Source organism: Rhamphochromis sp. 'chilingali' (genome assembly GCF_963969265.1).
Source record: "Rhamphochromis sp. 'chilingali' genome assembly, chromosome: 4".
Lineage (NCBI taxonomy): Eukaryota > Metazoa > Chordata > Actinopteri > Cichliformes > Cichlidae > Rhamphochromis > Rhamphochromis sp. 'chilingali'.
In genome coordinates, this window is record NC_137948.1 from 17,616,437 (window position 1) to 17,637,058 (window position 20,622).

Consider the following 20,622-nt stretch of genomic DNA (forward strand, 5'->3'; position numbering starts at 1 on the left):
ACAATATTATACAACTGTAATAAGTTACGTGTGTGATATTTATATTTGTGCTTTGTCTTTATTGTCTTTCCTCAGGAGAACAATCTCAAATAGATGAAGACCTGGTTAGCATGGTGATTGAGGACTCCCAGCCATTTAGCATTGTGGAGGAAAGGATTCAAAAGATTTGTTAAATCATTAAATCCTAGCTATGTTCTCCCCACTAAAGGTCATAAAAGCAGTGAAAATTTAGTTTTTACTGAATAAAATATGGGCAGGACTGACGCCTCAGTGTGTAGCTGTCCATACCTCAACGTTACAAAAGCACAACCACTGTCCACACCCCAACCACACCTCACCTCACAGTAAATGATCATTTCCATTTTAAGCATTTCCAAATAATCATTTTCCATACTGCCAGTATAAATATACACAGTATACTGCATCACTACAATATACATGTTTTACACACTCCTTTTGTTGTTGACATTTACAGGCTGTGTGCAAAAGGCCACACTCTTCAAATTCATGCCAACTAATATTTTTATGTCCAGTAGGTGTCCTACTAGAGCAAATAAAGCTTCAAGAAGCTTTGCGCTGCGGTGAACCAATTGGATGAAAAGCTTCAGTGCTTCATGACGCTTCATCTGCCCATCACTAGTGCAAAGCAGTTTTTGTGCTTTTAGTTTTGCAAACTCAGTGAGTGGTTTTGCTATAAGTCTGAATAGTTTTAAAGATTGTGCTACAGGAATCACAGTTAGGGTTTAAGCATTCAGAAAAAACTGTAAGACTTGGTTCTGCAACCAGAGGAGCCCCTGCTGGCCATTAGACAGAAGGCACATCAGGAACTTGGAGTATGTTTCTCTCCTGAGAGCTGGAGATGACATCCATGTTTTATAAATACAGTGAAAGGGCAAAAAAAAAAAAAAAACAATGCTAAGGGAAATGTTAGATATTAAAAAAAGAAAAGGAAAGAAAATTTAAAGAACAAATTTAAAAGAAATGTCCTTCCTCACAGAATCTGTAACAGTACAGATATTTGGTGTCATCCTTCTGAAAGTGCTCCAAGGATCCTTTGTGCTGTTTATCGAGAAAGTGCAGCAGTTTGAAGGGAGACGTGCGAAACAAATAAAGCTATAAAAATCCTTCCTTGAACAGGATTCCCTGTTTCCTGTAATAAACGAGATGAAAGGTTAATCATATTCAAGACTGAATAAACAGTAAATTGAAATTATGAAATAAGTAAGATTTTGACTCACTAATTTCCACTCCTTCGATAAACTCTTCCACTTGCTGCACAGATGTATAAATGAAATATGAGTTTGTGGCCCTGCTGCTGTATATCATCTGTCTCTTGCAGGTTTTAATGGAAGGGGTCTCCTGCTTGAAATGCTGCAGCATATTTACTGTCACAGGACTCACATCTCAAAGGCTCCTCCTCAGACTTTACCAGCTGACTTTATTGGGCTACCATGAAATATACACACACTTTTTTTTTTACAAGGGCTGAGAGTGTGTGTGTGAGCTGTAGCCGAATAAAACTTAGTAGAACTGAGTATGAAAAGCAGACTGTACTCTGAGGGTCATTTCGGTTGAAGACGAATGGTAAAAGACCATTTATGAGTCACATCAAACTTCCTAGTAGAGATTACCTGTCATGGATCAATATAGAAACATGGTTCCTAAGAGAAACTTGTGTATTACATCTTTTCATCTTAAAGATATGTAAACGTGTAAACAAAGCTTCAGTATTTGTATATTCTGATATATTGAAATACCATAAATAATTTGTGTAGCTTTAGAATTAAAGAGTTTAACACTGGGTACAATTTTAGAATAGAAGAACAGACGATTGCTGAGATTTTGGTGCAAAGTTTGGGTTCATTTACTATTTATAAAGACTGTATGGATTGGGACAAATTTGTTAAAATGTCCCACTGATGCATGGTGCTGCTTCTTTTATTTACGAACTGATGCCATCTCTTTTAAACTGATACCCCTACCATAGCCTAATACACATGGGTGTACATGATGTGTATGAGAAGACAAGCAAAAGCCTTTTGGTCTGTGTAGAGAGCACTGTAATCACTGGTATTCAAACAGATCGTGCCACTTTATACTGATTACTTGATATTCGTTGTAGTTCCAGTGATGAAGAGGGCAGTACACGTCAAATAATGCAGTATGATCATTGCAAGATCAGGTAAATGTGAAATGACAGAGGTTCATGGTGAAAAAGACCTCAGTTCAAATTACTGCAATGCTCACAGTGACAAAGGCTCTTGACTGGAAGCTGTCAGTAATTATAATTAATTTTAGCACACTTTAATCTGCTGGGAAGCTTGTGTAAACAAATTCAGACTGGCAAGGAAGTGTGGTGTCCTTTCCAACTCAAAATGAAAGTGCAAATACAAAAAATGACCCAAGCCAGAACTTGAACAAGTGGCTGCTTTTCACACATCCAACCGGTAATGCTTAATTTATGCTACCTGGGTTGTGTCTGTTTGCTGAGGTAGTTGCCTACACAGACGGGTTATGTTAATTCTGATCTAAGCTTGTTTTCCGGAACCACCTCTTTCCTTGGACTTGGCTTTCTCAACAAGGGGAGACTTCAGCTCACTGAAATGTTAATAATTTCTTCAGAAAATGAAAAGTCACACTGTGTACAAACCAGCCTTATAAAATCCCCATCAGACAAACTTTGACAGTCATAGAGATATAACCAGCAAGACCTTTATTACATGGTCATTTTGCATGCAAGGACACCAACCATGTTCACCGTACCTTTACCAAAAGCTCAGCTGCAGAAGCAAACTCTTTTTACATCTAATGAAACTGCTGGAAACGTTTACAGGATCCCTGCTCTTCTGTATGAGAGAGAAAGTAAAACTTTATTTGCCTTTGCAGAGCAGAGGAAGACTTCAGATGATACCAGCGGAGAAAAGCTGGTTATGAGAACAGGAAAGATCAAGGAGGGATCCTCTAAGAAGACGGTTGGGGTAATAGTGATAATCAACCATTTCAGTTCTAAATTACTTGTTAATTACGCTCCTGCTTTAAACTGTTCTGTTTTGTTTACTCCTGAACAATCTCTCTTTTAGTGGTCAGAGCTCAAAGAGGTGGAAAAGGCACTTATCAAAGGATACCGTCCAATGAACCCCTGCTCGGTGTATGGCAAGGTCAACAACAAACTTTTCCTGTTTTTCATCTGTGTTGAAGACGCTATCACTGAAATGTACCAGAAAGAAAACTGTGACAACCGGACCCGTCTCTGCTTCATCACAAGTGAGGATCTCAGAGAAACCTGGAGCGATGTGATCGATTTGACGGACGAACTGAGTGAAATAAAAAACTGGTCCACATTTGCTGTTGGGCCAGGCCATGGTATTCCAGCAGAGAGTGGTCGACTGATTATCCCAGTTTATGCTTATACTTCCTTTTGCTGCAAACCTTGTTTCTTACCAAACAGTAAATCGTATGCACTCTCACTGTATAGTGGTAGTCATGGCAAAAACTGGAAATTTGGTGAACTGTTTAATACGGTATCAGTTGAGTGTGAAATAGTTGAAATTTCCAAAGACCACATCTACTGCAACGCCCGTAATGTGGGCGGCTATCAAGTGGAAGCAGTCAGTGATGATAATGGAGTTAAGTTCAACAATCTCCAACCTGGAAACAAGCTTGTCTTCTTTATGCAGCATCCAATAAGAGTCCTGCTCTGAAGGCATCGACATGCTGCCCGTGAAGTTTCTCTCATGCACAATATCAAAGATGCAAAGTCTTCATAATTGCTGCTTTCAGCTTTAATTTCTTGGTAATTGGAACAAAGATATACTGCCTCAGTACTGCGGTATGTACTACAGTACTTTGGTATCAACATATTTATTATATGAAACATAATTAGTTGACTGGAGACATTATCTTATAGGTGATGCAGAAGTTTATGTTTAATAATAGATAAGTGGAAGGGTTGCAACACAAAGGGCATCCAGAAAAAAATCTGTGCCAAATCAAACAAAAAAGTGGCTAACCTCCTCCTCATTTTCATTCTTATCCTCCTCCTTCTTCTTCTTCTTCTTCTTCTTCTTCTTCTTCTTCTTCTTCACATAGACTACATATACACTTATGCCAAAGGTGTGTGAAGTACTGTGTGAATCCTCAGGCTGAACATTCACGTCGTGTTACCATTGTAGTGTTTTGAACCACATTTGACTAAAGAAAAACTCATGATAAATAAATTCATACCTTCATTTACTCAAAAGAACTTAAATTGCAAAAGCAACACTTGGGTAAGACTGGAAACAGGAGACTGAGAGCATAAACTGATCGGGAAAGTGCAGTAAGGTCATGCTCTCTTAAGACTTTTTGCAACCAGAGGAGCCCCTGCTGGCCGTTAGACAGAATGCCAAGGAAAATGTGCATCAGATCTGGAAGGAAGGAAGGAAGGAAGGAAGGAAGGAAGGAAGGAAGGAAGAAAGAAAGAAAGAAAGAAAGAAAGAAAGAAAGAAAGAAAGAAAGAAAGAAAGAAAGAAAGAAAGAAAGAAAGAAAGAAAGAAAGAAAGAAAGAAAGAAAGAAAGAATTGAAACTAAATTTCCACTTATTGAAAGATGCCACAGAAGCTTTAGCAGTGCAGATATTTGCTGTCATCCTTCTGAAAGTGCCGGAAATATCCTCTCTGCTGTTTATCGAGAAAGTGCAGCAGTTTGAAAGGAGACGTGAAACAAATGGAGCCATAACAATCCTTCCTTGAACAGGGTTAGGAGTGACTGAGGGAGAGCAGCCAAAAACAGGACAACAAGGACTATTTCTGTGGTGTTCTCTCATCGCGTGCTGTTGCTGTGATCACATTTCATGTCCAAACCCACTTTGTCTCTTACTGGTAAAAAGAACTGAGGATTTATGGAGCATCACAAAGAGCCTAGATGATTATTCATTTATTTTTACTGCAAATATTAACATCACTTTCTTTGTCCTCAGCGAAAGCCTGTTGCAAGAAACAAAAGAGAAAAGGAGATGAAAGGTTAATCATATTCAAGAATGAATAAATAGTAAATTGAAATAAGTAAAATGTTGACTCATTAAATTCCACTCCTTCAATAAAGTCTTCCACTTGCTGCACAGCTGTAGCCGAAAAAAACTCAGTAGAACTGAGTATGAAAAGCAGACTGTACCCTGAGGGTGATTTTAGTTAAAGACAGATGTTAAAACATGGTAAAAGACCATTTATGGGACACATCAAACTTCTTAGTAGAGATTACCTGTCATGGATTCAGAAACATGGTTCCTAAGAGCAACTTGTCCAGTCCATGTTGATCACATTCTTTCATCTTCAAGAATTTAAAATCATGAGCAAAACTCCTGAAATTTGTAAAACTATTATTTTATTTCACAAATACTGTAAATTATCTGTGCACCTTTAGAATTAAAGTGTTCAACCATGAGTACAATTACAAAAATAGAACAATAGATGATTGTTATAGATCTGAGTGTAGAGGTTAGGTTTATGCACTCTTTATAGAGACTATATGCATTACTAATATTGGCAGGATATGGAGGAAATTTGTTCTAATCTCTTACTGACGCATGGTGCTTTTTATATGTCAGTTTTATATGTCAGTTTAAGAACCAATGCCACCATTTTTCAAACACAGCATACACGCAAACATGCCTTTTCTTTTGATGAGTTGCACATTTGCAAATTAAATGGTTAACTCCTCTCAGACCTACAATAATGAAATGGTTTATACATATTTCTGCATTTCTCTAGAAAGAAAGTGCCAAAGGGCCTTTGATCTTGATAATTCTGCACATTTTAATCATAATTGTTCCTATTTTGCTGTGTGTGTGTGTGTGTGTGTGTGTGTGTGTGTGTGTGTGTGTGTGTGTGTGTGTGTGTGTGTGTGTGTGTGTGTGTGTGTGTTTGGATCCGAAGCTTTCTTCTGGGAAATCAGCCATCCTCCACAACTCATCTCTGCATATCAAACACCACGGAGAACTTCTAAATAAAGACGAGGCATAACTTGTAATAATACCCAGCAGCCCGTTGATTGAGTGAATCTAATATTCTTGCTGTGTACAGGCTGGAGTACACCACAAAGCAAAAACGTGACTATTAGCTCGCCTGACAGAAGTGTTTTGAAAAATGAAGACGTGGTTTTAATAAAGAAGGCCTGGTTTGCAGTAGGATGTGAGCGAATATATATGCACTCAAACCGGCCAAAGCTAAACAGAAAAGGGAAGGATAACACGTGTACATGCCCAGATGTCTTGTGTTCTTTCATTCTCTAGGTAGCAAACTAGTCACCCACCACAAAATAATCTAAATAATCAAAATAATCACGACACAACACCGGGAACTGATCATCCTGTTCTTCAGATAGATCGATAGTTGAACTGTGAACGCTGTAGGCGCAGACTGTGGGTGTTCAGAATAATCAGTGTATTTAAATTATTTAAACATACGTATTCTTTTATCTTAAAATGATACAAAATCAAATGGCCCATTTGCCACACAATGATGGATATTGTCATTAATATTTGTATAAGCCTAAACAGTCTCTTTATGATTTATCATCGTCAAGTAAAATTAAGAATATTAAACTTATTTTTTTTAATTTCTCGTTGTTTTCACAATTTTATTTAAAATCCTGCAAATTTGTCATTTAAGTCTAGACTTTAGTTGTATTCAGTCGTAAAAAAGATTTAAAATTAAGCAGTAATAATTAAAAACATAGCTGAATGCATTTATATGAACCGGGTTCATTTGATATGGTCTTTTTAATCTTATACACATTCCGGTGTAACAAATAATTGTAATAAAAAGTGCACACACGAAATTAAAATGATCCATTTTATTCCAAACACACTGAAAGATTTTAAAAACATCCGTGTTGAAAGCATTTACTTCAGGGAATCAGATTCAGTATTTGGTAGCCTTGTCGGTCTCAGTGCAGGCGCACATCATTAGATTAAATTAAACTAGACGAAATCTTAAAGATCCCGTCGGGAAAAGCAGGCAGCTGCGAAAGAGTGAAGTTGGGTATCATTCCGTGGAGTGAAACGGGATGCAGGAGGCAGGAGGTCGGAGGCAAAGATCGCACAGCGGCGCAGCATCCGGCGTCCAAATGTTCCAAGTTTTGACAAGAAGGGAAATTTTTGGAGAGGATCGAGGAAAGCGCAGGTGTGACGTTGCTTACAGGTGGTCTGTTGGGGATAACCCGGGACTCGAAACCACTTTCTAGATCCTGATCTCGGTACAAATCGGGACTCTGGAGACTAGAGACCACCCTGCGCACTCCGAGGAGAGGAAAAACGGGCATCAAAGTGAGCTCCTGCGCCCTGGAGCCTTTCATCGGTGCCAAATATAAACTTTGCCGCTTAAAGCGTTTCCTGCGACGAAGAAAACTCCCATTTTCAAACATATCCGCCGACATGGGATCCAGAGTCCAGTAATTCCCCTTGCCTGGGTTCCCGGGTTCCCGGGGCATTTTGACAAAGCAGTCATTCAAAGACAAGTTGTGACGGATTGAGTTTTGCCACGAAGGGAACTTCTCCCGATAATAAACAAAGCGCTGGCTGATAAAATCGCATATCTCACTGAGAGTGAGCCTCTTTTTGGGGCTTTGGAGGATGGCCATGGTGATGAGAGCGATATAAGAGTACGGAGGCTTCACCGAGGCAATTCTCCTTCCGGGACCCTCCTGCAGTCGGACTTCAAAGTCGTCCTCTCCCTGCACGCCAGGAGAAAAGGATGAAGGCCGTCGCTCCAAGTCTACATTACTCTCCCCGAACACTGATACATCTGTCCTCCTCACAACTTCTCTGCAGTCCGCCTGGCCCCCCACTTCAATGTCCGCCTCATCCATGGGCTTGTTGTCCAGCGTCATGATCCGGACTGTCCGGTAGGCCCCAGCGGGCGAGATTCAGTGCCTGTCTAGGACAGAAAGTGGAGACCCCCTCGTTTCCTTTCATTCACAAAAAAAGTCGCGCATCTGACTGCATCCTGACTTTTGAGCCTCCCACTCCGAACTTCCCCCTCCTCCTCACGCAGTCTGTTTTAACACAGCTGCAGGTATCCACAAACCTGAAGCTGTGGGGGGAAACACTTTATTTAATCAAAGATAGAGAAATTAAACGATGATACTGAAGGCGTGGTTACACTAATTACACTAACTCGTGCATATTTTCTCCAGTGTATACACGCTTTAACTATAGTTGTTTGTTTTTTTAAAAAAAAAATAAAGGTCTTATTTTTATTCTTTTCTTCCTTCTTTATATGTTGTTTTTTTACTGTTGTGTGTTGCTTTCAAGTACATTTAAACTGCACGTCCATGATGCATATTATTTATTTATTAAACTTTTTGGGGATCTACACAGTTTTCTGACTCAGTAATCTTTGCGTGTGTACCGATTAAGTTGTTCTTTTTCTTGGCTATTATGCCACTTCGTGTTCTTATTTATTGTACCCTTTTTGTGTACAGAACTTTGCGACTATAAAAAAAAGACTTAATACATTTCATTTGCTAGATTTGATGAATGGTATACATCAAGCAGTAAAACAATGCCTTCTAATTAAAGTGAAACTGCAAAAGCAAAACAGAAAAAGTATTTCGGCCTTAACATTGTACAATAGGGTTGGAGAGCCAGGCTTAGCCATTTTATCTACTATCTGCTAATTGAACAATTAGCCTTATTTTATGTACCCATAATGTTTCAGCAACAATTAAAATGAATAAATCTCCACAGAGGTCTTTAAGCAAACGTAACTGAGTAAATGCATAAGGCTCGCCTTTGAACTGCACTCCAGTATCAGAAGAACAAAGCTGGACAGGCTGCCAAGTACCATAAAATTTGATTTGTGTACATTCATTCATTATTGATTATAGCTGATGTTTAAATGACCGCAGCAGGTGAGACGTTTTGGAGCATGTGTAATGTAAAATAAGAGCAGGCATATGAATTTCATTGAGCTTGAGCTCTCTTTTATGTCCTTGGCTTACATAGCGCTCATTTCCTTCAGTATTGCTCTTTGCTGGATGGTTTAGCACAGGCAAGAGAGCCAACTCAAGAAGACGTAATCCATTTTGAAATAATAGCTGCACTGTATCAATCCGTGCGAGGCCACCCACTTGGCCAGCAGGCCTGTAGTGCATGGTGGGCTGAAGGAACTGTGGGAAGCCTCATTACTGAACCTTTCTTCCCTCTCACTGTACTTTAATTTGATATGTGCACCCATTTGAAACCAATTTATCATTTTACAGTCACTGCAATACTAAGCTAAATTCTTAAATGAAGAACGGGGAGACACAGGTTTGTTCATGAATTTAATACAAACAAAAACCCATGCAAACACACACAAAACCCCTTTTCCCCATCTCACAGAAACCAGCAATACTAAGGAAATCTACACACCGATTTAACAAGCCAAATAAAATAATGCTCAGAAACAATGGCCCAAATAAATACCAAAGAAAAGTGACCACTTATTACAACCACAATTAGAAAAAACAACAAAGACAACAAAATAAATAGCTTGATTTAACTTGTTCAACTAAATGCATCTGATGAACTTAGTAACTGAACTGTCGCTGTCAGGATTAGGAGCAGTAGGAGTGTTTTACAGTTAATAACAGTGAAAAGCAGCACTGAGCTCAGGGCCTGTACAGAAATAACTTTCTATTACAGCTGTCGGGTACTACTGACCATTATATGTAAGCGACACTGAAGCTATTTCGATGAAAAATTTCACGACTAAACTTTCCACTGAATGCGTCACTTTCTGACAGTGGTCCTTCAGTATCCCATTTATTTGTATAAAGGATTCTCAGCTCTGCTACAAAGTCTGTGCGTCCTCAGTATATCCCTCTTGGTGAAAAAAAACAAAAAAAAAAACAAAAAGTAAACCTTCTAAGCTCCATCACACATGCTAAATACAAATTAAGGAGCAGAAATAGGATCAGTACAGAAAAGACTTTTTTCTCCATACAAATTTAAATGTTTTACAAGTTGTTTTATTATTACTTTTTTTGACGCACACAGTCATAGAGGTAAATGTGTACTATTGTCTGAGGTACAGTGCTATAACAGTAAAACGAATTTAAATACCTTGAGTCAGGTAAGAGGTAGTCATATCTGTAGTGAACTGTAAAGATTTACGAGAGCAGCGAGTATTGTTTCAAACTGTTGTGTGCGTCTGTGCAAAGCTCTGTCACATGTGGGCATAAAAACCTGTGATGTGTGCAAGTTCCCTAGTTGGTGTGTTTCCGCTGAGCTGAGGTCAGCCTCACAAAGTTTCCACACTTGAGGCAGCACGAGTTGGAGTTGCCCTCTTTCCGAGGGATATGCCAGCAGTTGACACAGCGCACCCTGTACTTCTTATACCTTCAAAAGTAAGAGAAAAAAAATGCAGTGGTGGTTCAACTATTTGCCCTTTAATGCTCAGGTGCATAAATGCTATTTAGTCAAATTATCATAGGCAGATGACTGATTTATAATAATACTACAAGGCATTTTACAAGCATGGACATTTAATACTTTTCCAAAGTAGATTAGCTGCACATTCTTTTGAGCCCAGCACTACTCCTTATTTCCAAAGCTAACCTGTGTTTATTTCTGAAAGAGAAATTATGAGCCAGTGAGTACTAACATACCGTTTCATGCAATCATGAGATTAATGCATTAGTCTGGGAAGTCATGCATGAAGTAAAGTTTCTGTAAGGTGCAGTCAGACTCTTGTGAGAATGGAAAAAATAAGTTGATCGTTTCTGTTGTTTGTGAGGCCTGAACTTGTTTAACTGCACAGTGTTGTGGCAACTGACTGCTCAAAACATGATGAAAAATGCTGGCAAAATAAGTAAACATCAACACAAACTGATTTGGAACAGGTTTCCACAAAATACAAGTTAGAATATATTAATTCCTTTAAGCTATAATTCAACATCATCAATGAGGACTCAAAGAAAATTTTAGACTCTGTTAAAAATCACAATAATCCAACTGATTATTGTGATCAGCCCTAATGCACAGCTTCAGTGTTTAAGACATTGAATATTGAATATCGAGCTACCTTATCCCACAGGCATTGCACAGTGGAGTCCCGTCCTCGGCATCTCTCCACATGGGGGTCTTCCTGGTGCAGCATGATGCACAAACTTTACCCTCTAGTGAAACAGAAATGAAAGATTAAGCAAATAGCAGTAAAACTGAACTGAGTGTGCTTAAATCACTTATTTCCAAGCATATTTTTTTAAAAATCTGAATTAAGGAAGTGTTTTAATGCAACCAAACATTGCGACTACATTTGCAATAATCATTTAACCTCCTAGGACCTGGTGTCCACATATGTGGACATCACATTTTGGGTTGTCTAGACCATAATACTAAATTTTGCTCTACAAGGTCCTGATATCCTCCTTTCGGAAACTACATCAGGTAAAAAGATGATTCTTTATTTTTACATTTATCAGCTCCCAATCAGCCCAAATAGCAAAGAGAAATTAAAAATGCATGCCATGAAAGAGTTCAGGTCTTAGGAGGTTAAAGATACATTTGTAATTTTACGCCTCAAAAACTTTATTGAATTATTAAACAATAACCGACTCCAGACAATAACCTCAATTGAGCGAAAGACATTTATATTTTTTAAAAATACAACTACAATCTAAAACTTCACTGGAACATTTATACTGCATTTTCTGTTAACTGACCAATATATGAGAACAAGGCTGCATATCTGTCGAGAAGATTGGCTCTTTGGTCTTTAAACGCTGGAAATACAGCGCACTGACATTCCCACTTTACCAAAAATGAAACATAAGCAAATGTCAAATAGTTATAGATTTGTAAAGAAACTTTGTATAGGAGAAGAAAAGATTTGAAAAATTATGAATGAAATTGAATGAAATTAAAGATATGAATGATGAAAAATTATTTAGAGTATTTTTTAATAGTGTTAGCACTCAGATCTTTACCTGATGATAAGTACATTTATTTAAAGTTGAGCTTATTTTTCTCTTGTCTTAGCTGACATTCACGTTCTGGTATTAAGTTATTTAAACCACAACTTTCCTAAACTTGTTTGAAACAGTCACACCTGTCTGACCCTGTTGAGTTACATATTTCCAAGGTGGTGGTGTCCTCTAGTGGAGATTATGGGTATCACACACACATGCACTTCTATAACACTGTAATGCTGCAGATACTTTTATTTATAACTCATAATTAATTAAACATTAAAATATTACAATTACTTAATATACTGTATTTTACATATTTTATTTGTTCTTACAAAAAGTTATATATTTTTATTTCCAATATTAATATATTGGGATGTTTTGCTGAGTGTTTCACCATCTGGGGTTAGTTTAGTGTTGTATTCTGGATAAAGTCTCCTAAGACAAAATTTTCTAAGACACACTTTTGGCAAGCACAAAAAAAAAAAAACTATTTCTTCCTCATATTAATTTAGTTAAAGTTGAAAAAATGCAGTGTGTCTGTATTAGATAACTAAATAAATTTTTTACAAATCCAGTCTCAAACTGTGTTAAGACTGAGATGCCAACATGACCTGTTACACTTGTTCAGAATGTCTTTAATTTAATGCACATTATTATATTAAAAAAAAAACTAAATAACATTGAAATATGCTAAAAAAAAAAAAAAATTGTACTTTGAGCTTAATATTTAACATTGAAAAATCTAATTAAAACAAGCAAAATACTCTGTAAACTCTTCTCTGCATCTTCTGTTAGATGATCCAGGAAAAACAGTAAAATAAACGAGCAGCTTGCTTGAGGACATAGTTAGGGGGTACTCACTTAAAACACTGGTTGTGTGGCCGTTCTCCTCGTCTGAGCTGCTAGTTTTAAATGATTTCTGTGATGACCGTGTCCTCAGCCTGGGTTTTCTCACACTCCTGCAGAGTTCCTTGCTGTTGTGGGTACACACAGATAAAACACCAATAATGTGAGAGGATTTCATGTAAGCTCCTACCACGTTTTGTAATGCATGGCGTGTACCGAAGATGTGTTTGTCTACCTGTATCGTGAAGTTATGAGAAGCCGACACTGTTCCCTGCTTTCGTCTAGCTCCGTGTCCATCCTGAATGTCACTCCCTGGAAGTCTGGGTCTTGAATATCAACACTACGACTGGGATGAGGCTGTTTTCTAGGAGTCTTAGTTCTCCACTGGTGCGAAGATGAACCGTGATCCTCCTTTTGCATTGTCCAAAGTTCTGCTTTGGATGGTGCAGAAGATTTTATCGGGGCAGTTGGAGGGGTGTCTCCATCTATGGGGGCATCTGCACATTCATCTGGTTTTGAACCGAAGAGAGAATTCTCTGGAGCGCTGAATGTAAGTGATGGTGATTGTGAACAAAGTTGGATGGGGCTCAGAGGAGGCAGCCTGCCGTCACATTGGGCTTCCACAGATAAAGTAAGATTTGCATTAATATCTAGTGACAGTACTGGCTTTGATAGAGTAGTACAAGTCTCATCATCTGAATTACAAGTTAGCTTAGTATTAAGACATACATTGTGTGCTTGTGATAAAGCATATTCAAAAAAGGGTGCATTTAAAATATCCTGTTTGCTAGAAGAACAACCCTGCTCACACTCCTGGCTGCACCCAATTTGTGTGTTGACAGTGAAGTTAACTTCTGTTTTGTTCTTGTGTTGAGGATGCAGAGATGCTGTTGTACTGTCTCCTGGCAAGTCTGCTCTGTCAGTGTCTGTTGTCTCAGCAGTTTTAAGCTGAACACCCATCTCGGAGTCTTTCACACAGCACTGTAGTTTAAATCCATCTCCTGTGGGTCTTCCTGTCACTTTTTCATCAGCACTGACAGAGGGTGTGATTTCTTGTCTCTCAAAGAGACGAGGAGATGGGCCTAACATGCATTCACCACTTAGAGTGTCACTTTCAATTGCAGCTTCTGTAACATCTGGTGCTGCAGTGGATAATGTGACTGTTGAATAGCCTAATTTTGTGGCAGATGAGGCTGAACTTGGGTCTAACACCTCAAGATTTTCCAAATGAAGCAGCTTTTCACACTGCAAGTTGATCAAGCTCAGCACTTTCCAGGGACTATTGCGTTCACACTGTGATGTAGTTGTGACATTGCTGCTTTGACACTCCTCATTTACCGTTTCCAGCTCATTACATGGCAGCGAACAAGACAAACTATGGTGGCAGGAACCATTACAGGTATGAAATGAATGTGCATCGCCTTCCTTTTTCATTTCTAAAGTATCCTGGACAGAACTAGCAGAGGCTTCAAATGAATGTGGACCCTCTTCTTTTTTAATTACTAAAGGATCCTGGCTATATGTCTTAATCTGTGATTCACTGGGTAGATCTGAGTCTGGGAAACTGTTGTGGATAGGGGATACAAGCTTGGAAACTTCTTGGAAAAGGTAGAAGAGTGCAGACTGGGGTGAATCGTGTTCCACTTTGCTCTGGTTTCCCTGGATAAAGTCAGCTTGCATCCTTGATTTCGTACTCATACTGAGGCAGAGTCTGCAACATGAATAGGAACAAATAGCTTTAGGACTAGCAGAGGTAAATCTGTGCATGTTTTCCCTGTACTTTCCCTCTAGTCTTCATCTTTTCTCTATTACAAAATATTGTACCTTCAGCCCTTTACACCTCTGACATGACAAATATGCTTCCTACCACAGGTCATTGAAAGATATTAGTTTCTATCAATAGTCCACAAGCAACAAGTTGACTGCAAGCAGCTAAATATTTTATATAACGTAAAATAATAGCATAGTGTCATTTGGCCTAAATATGTGGGTCATATAACTGGAAGACAATTTAGGGTTCAGAAATGGTTAAATTGGACGCTATGTAATTTTCTGTTGCGTATTTAAGGAAAAACAATTTATTTTTAATAAATTATTGACCATTAATAAATACTCAATAAATTTCAAATAAACAACAGGTTGAAATCTACCTTGCCCAGCTTTTCAATAGTCACACTTTTTTGTAGTAATTTCACTATTTAATTTCAAATTTTTATTTTTATTTATTAATTTTTCTTACATATTTTTAAATACACAATTCATATAATAATTAAGTCTATTACAAGGAAAACAGATTAAAAAGATTTCTTGCGAGCTAAGAAAGTAATTTATAAACATGTTATTAAAAATGATACAGTAACCGTATAATATTACACAAGATTAATTATCAAGATAATTATTTATTTCTTTTATTTATACATTATGTAATACAAATGACAAACAAATGACATAAATACTCATGATCACAGAAATGCTGTTTTTTTTATACACACATTCTGCTCAGAAAAAGATACTAGGAGTCAATTGTAAGACTCAAAGTCAAGGAGGTTCTTTTGGTAACACTGGGTAACAGGGTTTTATTAGAGCGACACATTAAATTTGGTCAGAAAAAAATGTAATGTAAAAATTATATTAAGAGGTCTGACATTTGTCTACCTTTGGTGTTAGCACCGGAGTCAATCATTCATCACATCTTCTTTACAAGTCACTAACTGTTTTTCTCTTCCTTTTTCAGACAAGATAGGCGCAACACTATTTTAACTGTTATATTTGGATCAATAATTTTTTTTATAAATTACATTTTGTCGCAGAAAAAAAATTGTAATTTACACAGCAAACGTATGTTTTGGTATTTTGTGCATAGATTAATGCACATAGGTGAAACAGAAAATGTCATGCCATTGCAGAATGGTCCATGCATGCTACTTAAGGCTATCCTAAAACTGAGCTAATGCGGCCAATTATATGCATGCAGTTACAGCAGATAAGCTAATGCTATGTTTGTTTTTGTATCAAAAAACAACTTTAAAAAAAAATGTAACTAGTTCAACTCACCGGAAAGACTGTAACAAAACTTTTCTGTGGCGTTTAAACGTGTTTGGGAACGTCAAATGTTGCACTTCCTGCCTTCTAGAACGTCGAGTAGCCTAAATTTTTCGCGGTCGTCGGGCCGTCGCGAGCGCAGCAGCAAATCCCACTAATATTACGTTAATGCGTTAACATGAATGCTTTTAAAATTAGTGACTTTTTTCCTCTTACAGGCCATGGATTAACTAATGCCTAAAAGTTTCATCAAAAATACATAATTCTACAGCGCATGCAAGCAGATCTACAATTTAGCATTGTGATTATATTTAAATAAACTCTGTAGGCAATGACTCACTTCATGTAAACTCAGTATCAGATCTCAGTAAGCACCCGTCATTGCATATTCCGAACCATTATCTTTAATCGTGCATCACCTTCACCTCCTGCCATAATCGATCTTTGTCTTCTATGTTTTTGACCTGTGATGGCCTCTAGCTAACAGTGTCTTTATCATGAGGCATGAGATGAACACGTTTAAAACTCGTGGTGTAACTCTAACTACAAGCGTTCAGCCCACTTTACCTGACATTCATGTGGAGTACCAATCTCGACGCTCACCCGTGATCTTCAATCCGTTGTCAAATAAAAAATTAAGCGTGTCGATTTGCTGGGGAACTCGAACCACTGAAGCTGGTTGCTATGACTGGATCAGATTCTGGGGCCAGAAGAAGGTACGCGGGTGTTTTCCGTTTGCTAGATTACAGCCTGTCTGGGTATAAAAGCTTTGACACTCCTAACTCCTGTTCATTTTGTAGCTACTACTTGCCTGGATACGCGAGTGGAAAACCCTTTTTCTTTTCCCCGGCAATGACTGTTAGCTAGTCATGCAGCCAGTAATGATTATTTAACTGTTGGTGAGTCAGTGATAAGGTCAGTATCGTGGCCTTTGAGTTGTTATTGTAAGGTTGCTGGCTAAAGAGTTAAGGTCATCACCAGGTAACCAACTTTGACAGGGGGCTATCTGGTTGAAGTCGTCATTTCACTTTTAACAACCTATATTAAAACCTTTCACAGATGTGCATTTGCACTAGCAGTCACACACATGAGGTTATAAAATAAAATGTGCACAAAAGCAAGAGCCACATTTAAATTCACCACATGCGTGACGGTTGCGAGTTGAGTTTTTTTTTTTTTTTTTGCACTTTGATTCTTTTTAGCTCCAAATTCATAGGGATACTTCCTGAAGTCCGACTTGCATTTGCCTCAACTACTCCAACCTCACTATTCTTCCCAGTTATGCCATTTTCTGCAACTGCTGCAGAAGCACTGAGCTTTGGTTAACCAATTAACTTCAGCTTGGGCAGCAATGACCTGGGTGACTCAAGTGTTTCAAGTTGTTCATCAGTCGAATTCAGCTGAGGGGGCACAATGACCTTTTTGGGAAGGCCCAGGTAATGAGTGCACTACTCAAAATAGCTTTTTAAACTGATTTTATTGCACAACTTAAAACATTTGTATTTCATCAGACATAAAATACACAATTCACTTGTGCGTAAGTTGGACAAGTACAGTAGACTTGAGTAAAAGGTAGATGTGGTAAACTTAAACTATGGTAACATGAAGATCACCAGCTTCCAAGCAGACATGCTTCCGCTTCCACTTCCACCATCCTGTTGTGGATCCAGCTGGACCAGATCCTCTAATCAAGCCTTAATCACTGACAGTTGCAAAGAAAACACTTTATCTGAAATGCAATTCACATGAATGTTTCTGAAATGTTTGGAGCAAATACAAAATAAGTTTCAACAGTATAAATTCTGCTTTGATTTCTTAGGAGCCCGTGTTTAAGAATCAGGCAAACATGACTGTTTATGGCTTTTTTCTGTCTTGCAGAATAGGATGATTATGGCAGTGAGCATGTACTTCTACATCATAGACACAAAAATGTATAAATGAGCATGGTGCATACAAAAGTAAATGCTATGCATATATTGATAATAATGGACTAGCCAAAACAATAACAATCTTGTGATACTTGTGCGCATTTGAGCTGTAACAAGGAATGTTCCATTAATCAGCACAAAAGATTTAACTCTGTTAAATAAAGTCTCCCCCTGCAGTTCTCTTTTTTTCCAAAAAAAAAGAACAGTTTGATTGAATTGTGTCTTAAAGCTGGCCTGAGAAGACGCCACAAACCCCCCAAAACAAAAAAAACACAGGATTTGTTAAACATCTTTTCGTTTTTTAAAGTTTTTTTCCCCCCCGAAGTAACATCACCTGTGAGATATAGTGTCTGACTCTGCCTAGGACTGTCCTGTCAGTGGTTAACTGTAGAATTAGTCAGTTGTTAAGACATCTTGGGAGTTGCTACAGACTTTTCTATCCTTGTCATGCTTTTCTTCATGGTTGCACCCCCCTCCCAAACTCAACCAGTACATATGGTGCTTAGCGCAAAGCTAAAAGCTCCAATTTTTCTGAACACCCCATCTCACTTGTCAGTGAGGTTTGGGAACATGGCCATCCACGTAGAAGTTCCTGGTGACTTTGGGCAAGGTGATTTCAATCCCATCAAGCTCCGGAGTGAGAATGATCTGACATCCCAGCCTGGAGTTCTCCTGCAGCATCGGTGCCATGTCAAGCATGTCATCCTCCCTATGAATGGATATATGTGTCAGTAATAATGATTTTCTTTCGAACTGCATCACATAGATTTGTCAAACTTAATGTGACATGGTTAAATAAGACGGCACTGGTAGCAGTCCTACCTCTCTTCAGGTTCTCGCAGTTTGTCAAAATGAGCAGCACTCACATAAACATGACATGTTGAGCAAGCAAGAGACGCCTCACAGGCTCCTAAATATTACAAGACACAAATATCTCAATGACAATGGTGCAAGGATAATGGTGTTCATCTACAGTTCATCTGTAACGACCCTCACCTTCCAGTTCAATGCCATGCTTGTGAGCCAGGTAGAGGACATTGTCTCCCACTTTAGCTTTCACAGGGATCCTCTGGCCTGACCGATCTATATACACCACGTTGACACTGAACAGAAGACATCAAACTATTAAAAGCAACAAACAAACAGGTGACACAACATTTCATGTCTGTGATGCATTCAAGATTACATGAGCTATTAAAGTAAATTTGTTTTTCAAAGAAACGGACATTTATGTGTGTTTGGCCATAATTTAAGTGTTTATTCCACCATTCTCAACTTATAATATACAAAATATATATAAATAATGAAGTCTGAAAATCTATAAATGATTTTATCTATTAAGTATCAGAGGTCTATTTTTTAATCTTATCTGGCATTTTATTTATTTTTAAATAAGAATAACTTTAAATGCAACAAGAGGTCTGCTTATTTTTAAGTATGTGCTCTCAAATTAATAACTCACATAAGCACTCTTTAATGGTTTAGGGTGCTTTTAAACTGGATCCAGCCGCTGCCTTGGTTGTGAGTTTTAATTTTCCATTTACACTTACGTCTAACTTCGGCTTTAGTTTTTGACAGAAGTAGCTGTGATAACAATTCTTATTAAAAGTATTACGATGTATCCATTTATGTGCAGTTCGCCGTACCCTGTTGTTTCACAATAAAAGCCTCAGCTGACTTACACATCCTCAGGGTGCTCTGCATTGGAGCTCCCCTCCTCACTGTGGTAAAGACCTGGGGAAAGAGCAACACAGCCATCATTACTGTGAGAGTATTCAAAGGTGACATCAGCTCCTTCACTTTGATAATGGGACTGATTTACTTGTTGCACCCAAGTTTTACATCCCTAACTGGGATTGCCGAAACGAAGTTACGCAAGTGTTATTGAACCGATTTTCCAGGCAGATTACTGCTAATTTTACTGACCAAACTTGGCTGGCATCGCCGATGACTGAAACTTCATCAAGAAGAAAACTTATGAGCACTTATTCAGACTTATCGTAAACCAACAGTCCTGACAGGAAAGCCACCGGCTTTAGGCTAAATGCTAGCAGGCTGCATCACTCACCTATACTCGTCTGTAAGTGTCGGTTTATCGTCCGGAGACTATCAAAGGACCCCCTCCTTTGTAAATTAGCCACATTCTTCGCATTACACTTTAACCTGAACAGTGGACACGTGCTACAGTCCGGGATAACTCGAGAAAGCCTCAAAGTGAGTCCCATGCTCGACCGGACTGCAGCAGAGGCCGCCATGACTCTGTTTTGGTCACATGACTGCACGCAGCCAATAGGAAACGGAGCGGTGACATTTCTGCTGTGTAGAGCTGCTCTGACAGCAGAGGGTGCCCCCGCGTCACCAGCTGCACGTGAGAGAAGGCCGATTATGTCTGTGTTACAAACGTTTACACGTGGACCTAAATGAACTTATACGATAAAATTTACTGAAAGTGCTAAAAGTGGCAGAGCGCATTATGTTGAAAGCAGCCTGTGAGAGGGACTGTCTATGGTAGTCATTAGTGTTGTTGTATTAATATGTGAATGCTGCATTTTTGAACTTTCTTTTCACTGCTTATCTGTTTAACAGGTTGCACATATGAATAATTTTATGATACAGCTTACTATAAAAAGTCAGCACATAAAACTCTCATATATTTTAGAAATTGAAGTACGTATGTAATTAAGTATCACAGGAATTTGTACTGAAGTACAGCACCACGAAAAAGTCTCGAGCCATCCCTCATTTATTTATATTTTACTTTCACACAGGCAGATTTCCATGTAATTCCTTAAAATGAGGAAACTGCACAAGTGAATGACAAAAAAAAGTGGCAGGCCTAAAAGAAAACTACCCACAGCAGATGAACAGTATC

At 38.3% G+C, this 20,622-nt stretch overlaps 4 protein-coding genes across 4 annotated transcripts; 1 reads left to right on the plus strand and 3 right to left on the minus strand.

Moving 5' to 3' along the window:
• Positions 1-2,720: 2,720 nt before the first annotated feature.
• Positions 2,721-3,701, plus strand: LOC308396014 (sialidase-3-like; the record flags this gene model as incomplete). The annotated part of the gene is made up of 2 exons (XM_080881072.1): positions 2,721-2,978; positions 3,081-3,701. The coding sequence occupies 2 exons, from the start codon at positions 2,721-2,723 to the stop codon at positions 3,699-3,701; spliced, it is 879 nt and encodes a 292-aa protein (XP_080737198.1).
• Positions 3,702-6,834: 3,133 nt separating this feature from the next.
• On the minus strand, positions 6,835-7,940 carry LOC308394925 (forkhead box protein D1-like). Its single transcript, XM_080879540.1, has one exon. It carries the CDS (start codon positions 7,864-7,866, stop codon positions 6,949-6,951), a length of 918 nt encoding a protein of 305 aa, XP_080735666.1. The 5' UTR covers positions 7,867-7,940; the 3' UTR covers positions 6,835-6,948.
• Positions 7,941-9,356: 1,416 nt separating this feature from the next.
• On the minus strand, positions 9,357-16,628 carry zglp1 (zinc finger GATA like protein 1). The gene is made up of 5 exons (XM_080880418.1): positions 16,390-16,628; positions 13,016-14,491; positions 12,796-12,908; positions 11,046-11,139; positions 9,357-10,360 (listed from the first exon to the last, which is right to left on the minus strand). Exons 1-5 carry the CDS (start codon positions 16,398-16,400, stop codon positions 10,228-10,230), a joined length of 1,827 nt encoding a protein of 608 aa, XP_080736544.1. The 5' UTR covers positions 16,401-16,628; the 3' UTR covers positions 9,357-10,227.
• Positions 16,629-17,280: 652 nt separating this feature from the next.
• Positions 17,281-20,014, minus strand: fdx2 (ferredoxin 2). The gene is made up of 5 exons (XM_080880047.1): positions 19,819-20,014; positions 19,433-19,484; positions 18,747-18,853; positions 18,573-18,660; positions 17,281-18,459 (listed from the first exon to the last, which is right to left on the minus strand). Exons 1-5 carry the CDS (start codon positions 20,003-20,005, stop codon positions 18,303-18,305), a joined length of 591 nt encoding a protein of 196 aa, XP_080736173.1. The 5' UTR covers positions 20,006-20,014; the 3' UTR covers positions 17,281-18,302.
• Between the last annotated feature and the right edge of the window lie 608 nt (positions 20,015-20,622).

What these genes read in the sequence shown, in the direction of transcription:
- LOC308394925 (XM_080879540.1), bottom strand. Translation starts at nt 7,866, where the DNA reads ATGACGCTGGACAACAAGCCCATGGATGAGGCGGACATTGAAGTGGGG.
- zglp1 (XM_080880418.1), bottom strand. An exon ending in CCACACAACCAGTGTTTTAA is followed by an intron (nt 11,140 to 12,795) that starts GTGAGTACCCCC and finishes CTGTTTCACTAG; the next exon opens with AGGGTAAAGTTTGTGCATCA. An exon ending in TGCAATGCCTGTGGGATAAG is followed by an intron (nt 10,361 to 11,045) that starts GTAGCTCGATAT and finishes TTACTTTTGAAG; the next exon opens with GTATAAGAAGTACAGGGTGC.
- fdx2 (XM_080880047.1), bottom strand. Translation starts at nt 20,005, where the DNA reads ATGGCGGCCTCTGCTGCAGTCCGGTCGAGCATGGGACTCACTTTGAGG. An exon ending in GCATGGCATTGAACTGGAAG is followed by an intron (nt 18,661 to 18,746) that starts GTGAGGGTCGTT and finishes TGTAATATTTAG; the next exon opens with GAGCCTGTGAGGCGTCTCTT. An exon ending in CTGCGAGAACCTGAAGAGAG is followed by an intron (nt 18,460 to 18,572) that starts GTAGGACTGCTA and finishes ATCCATTCATAG; the next exon opens with GGAGGATGACATGCTTGACA.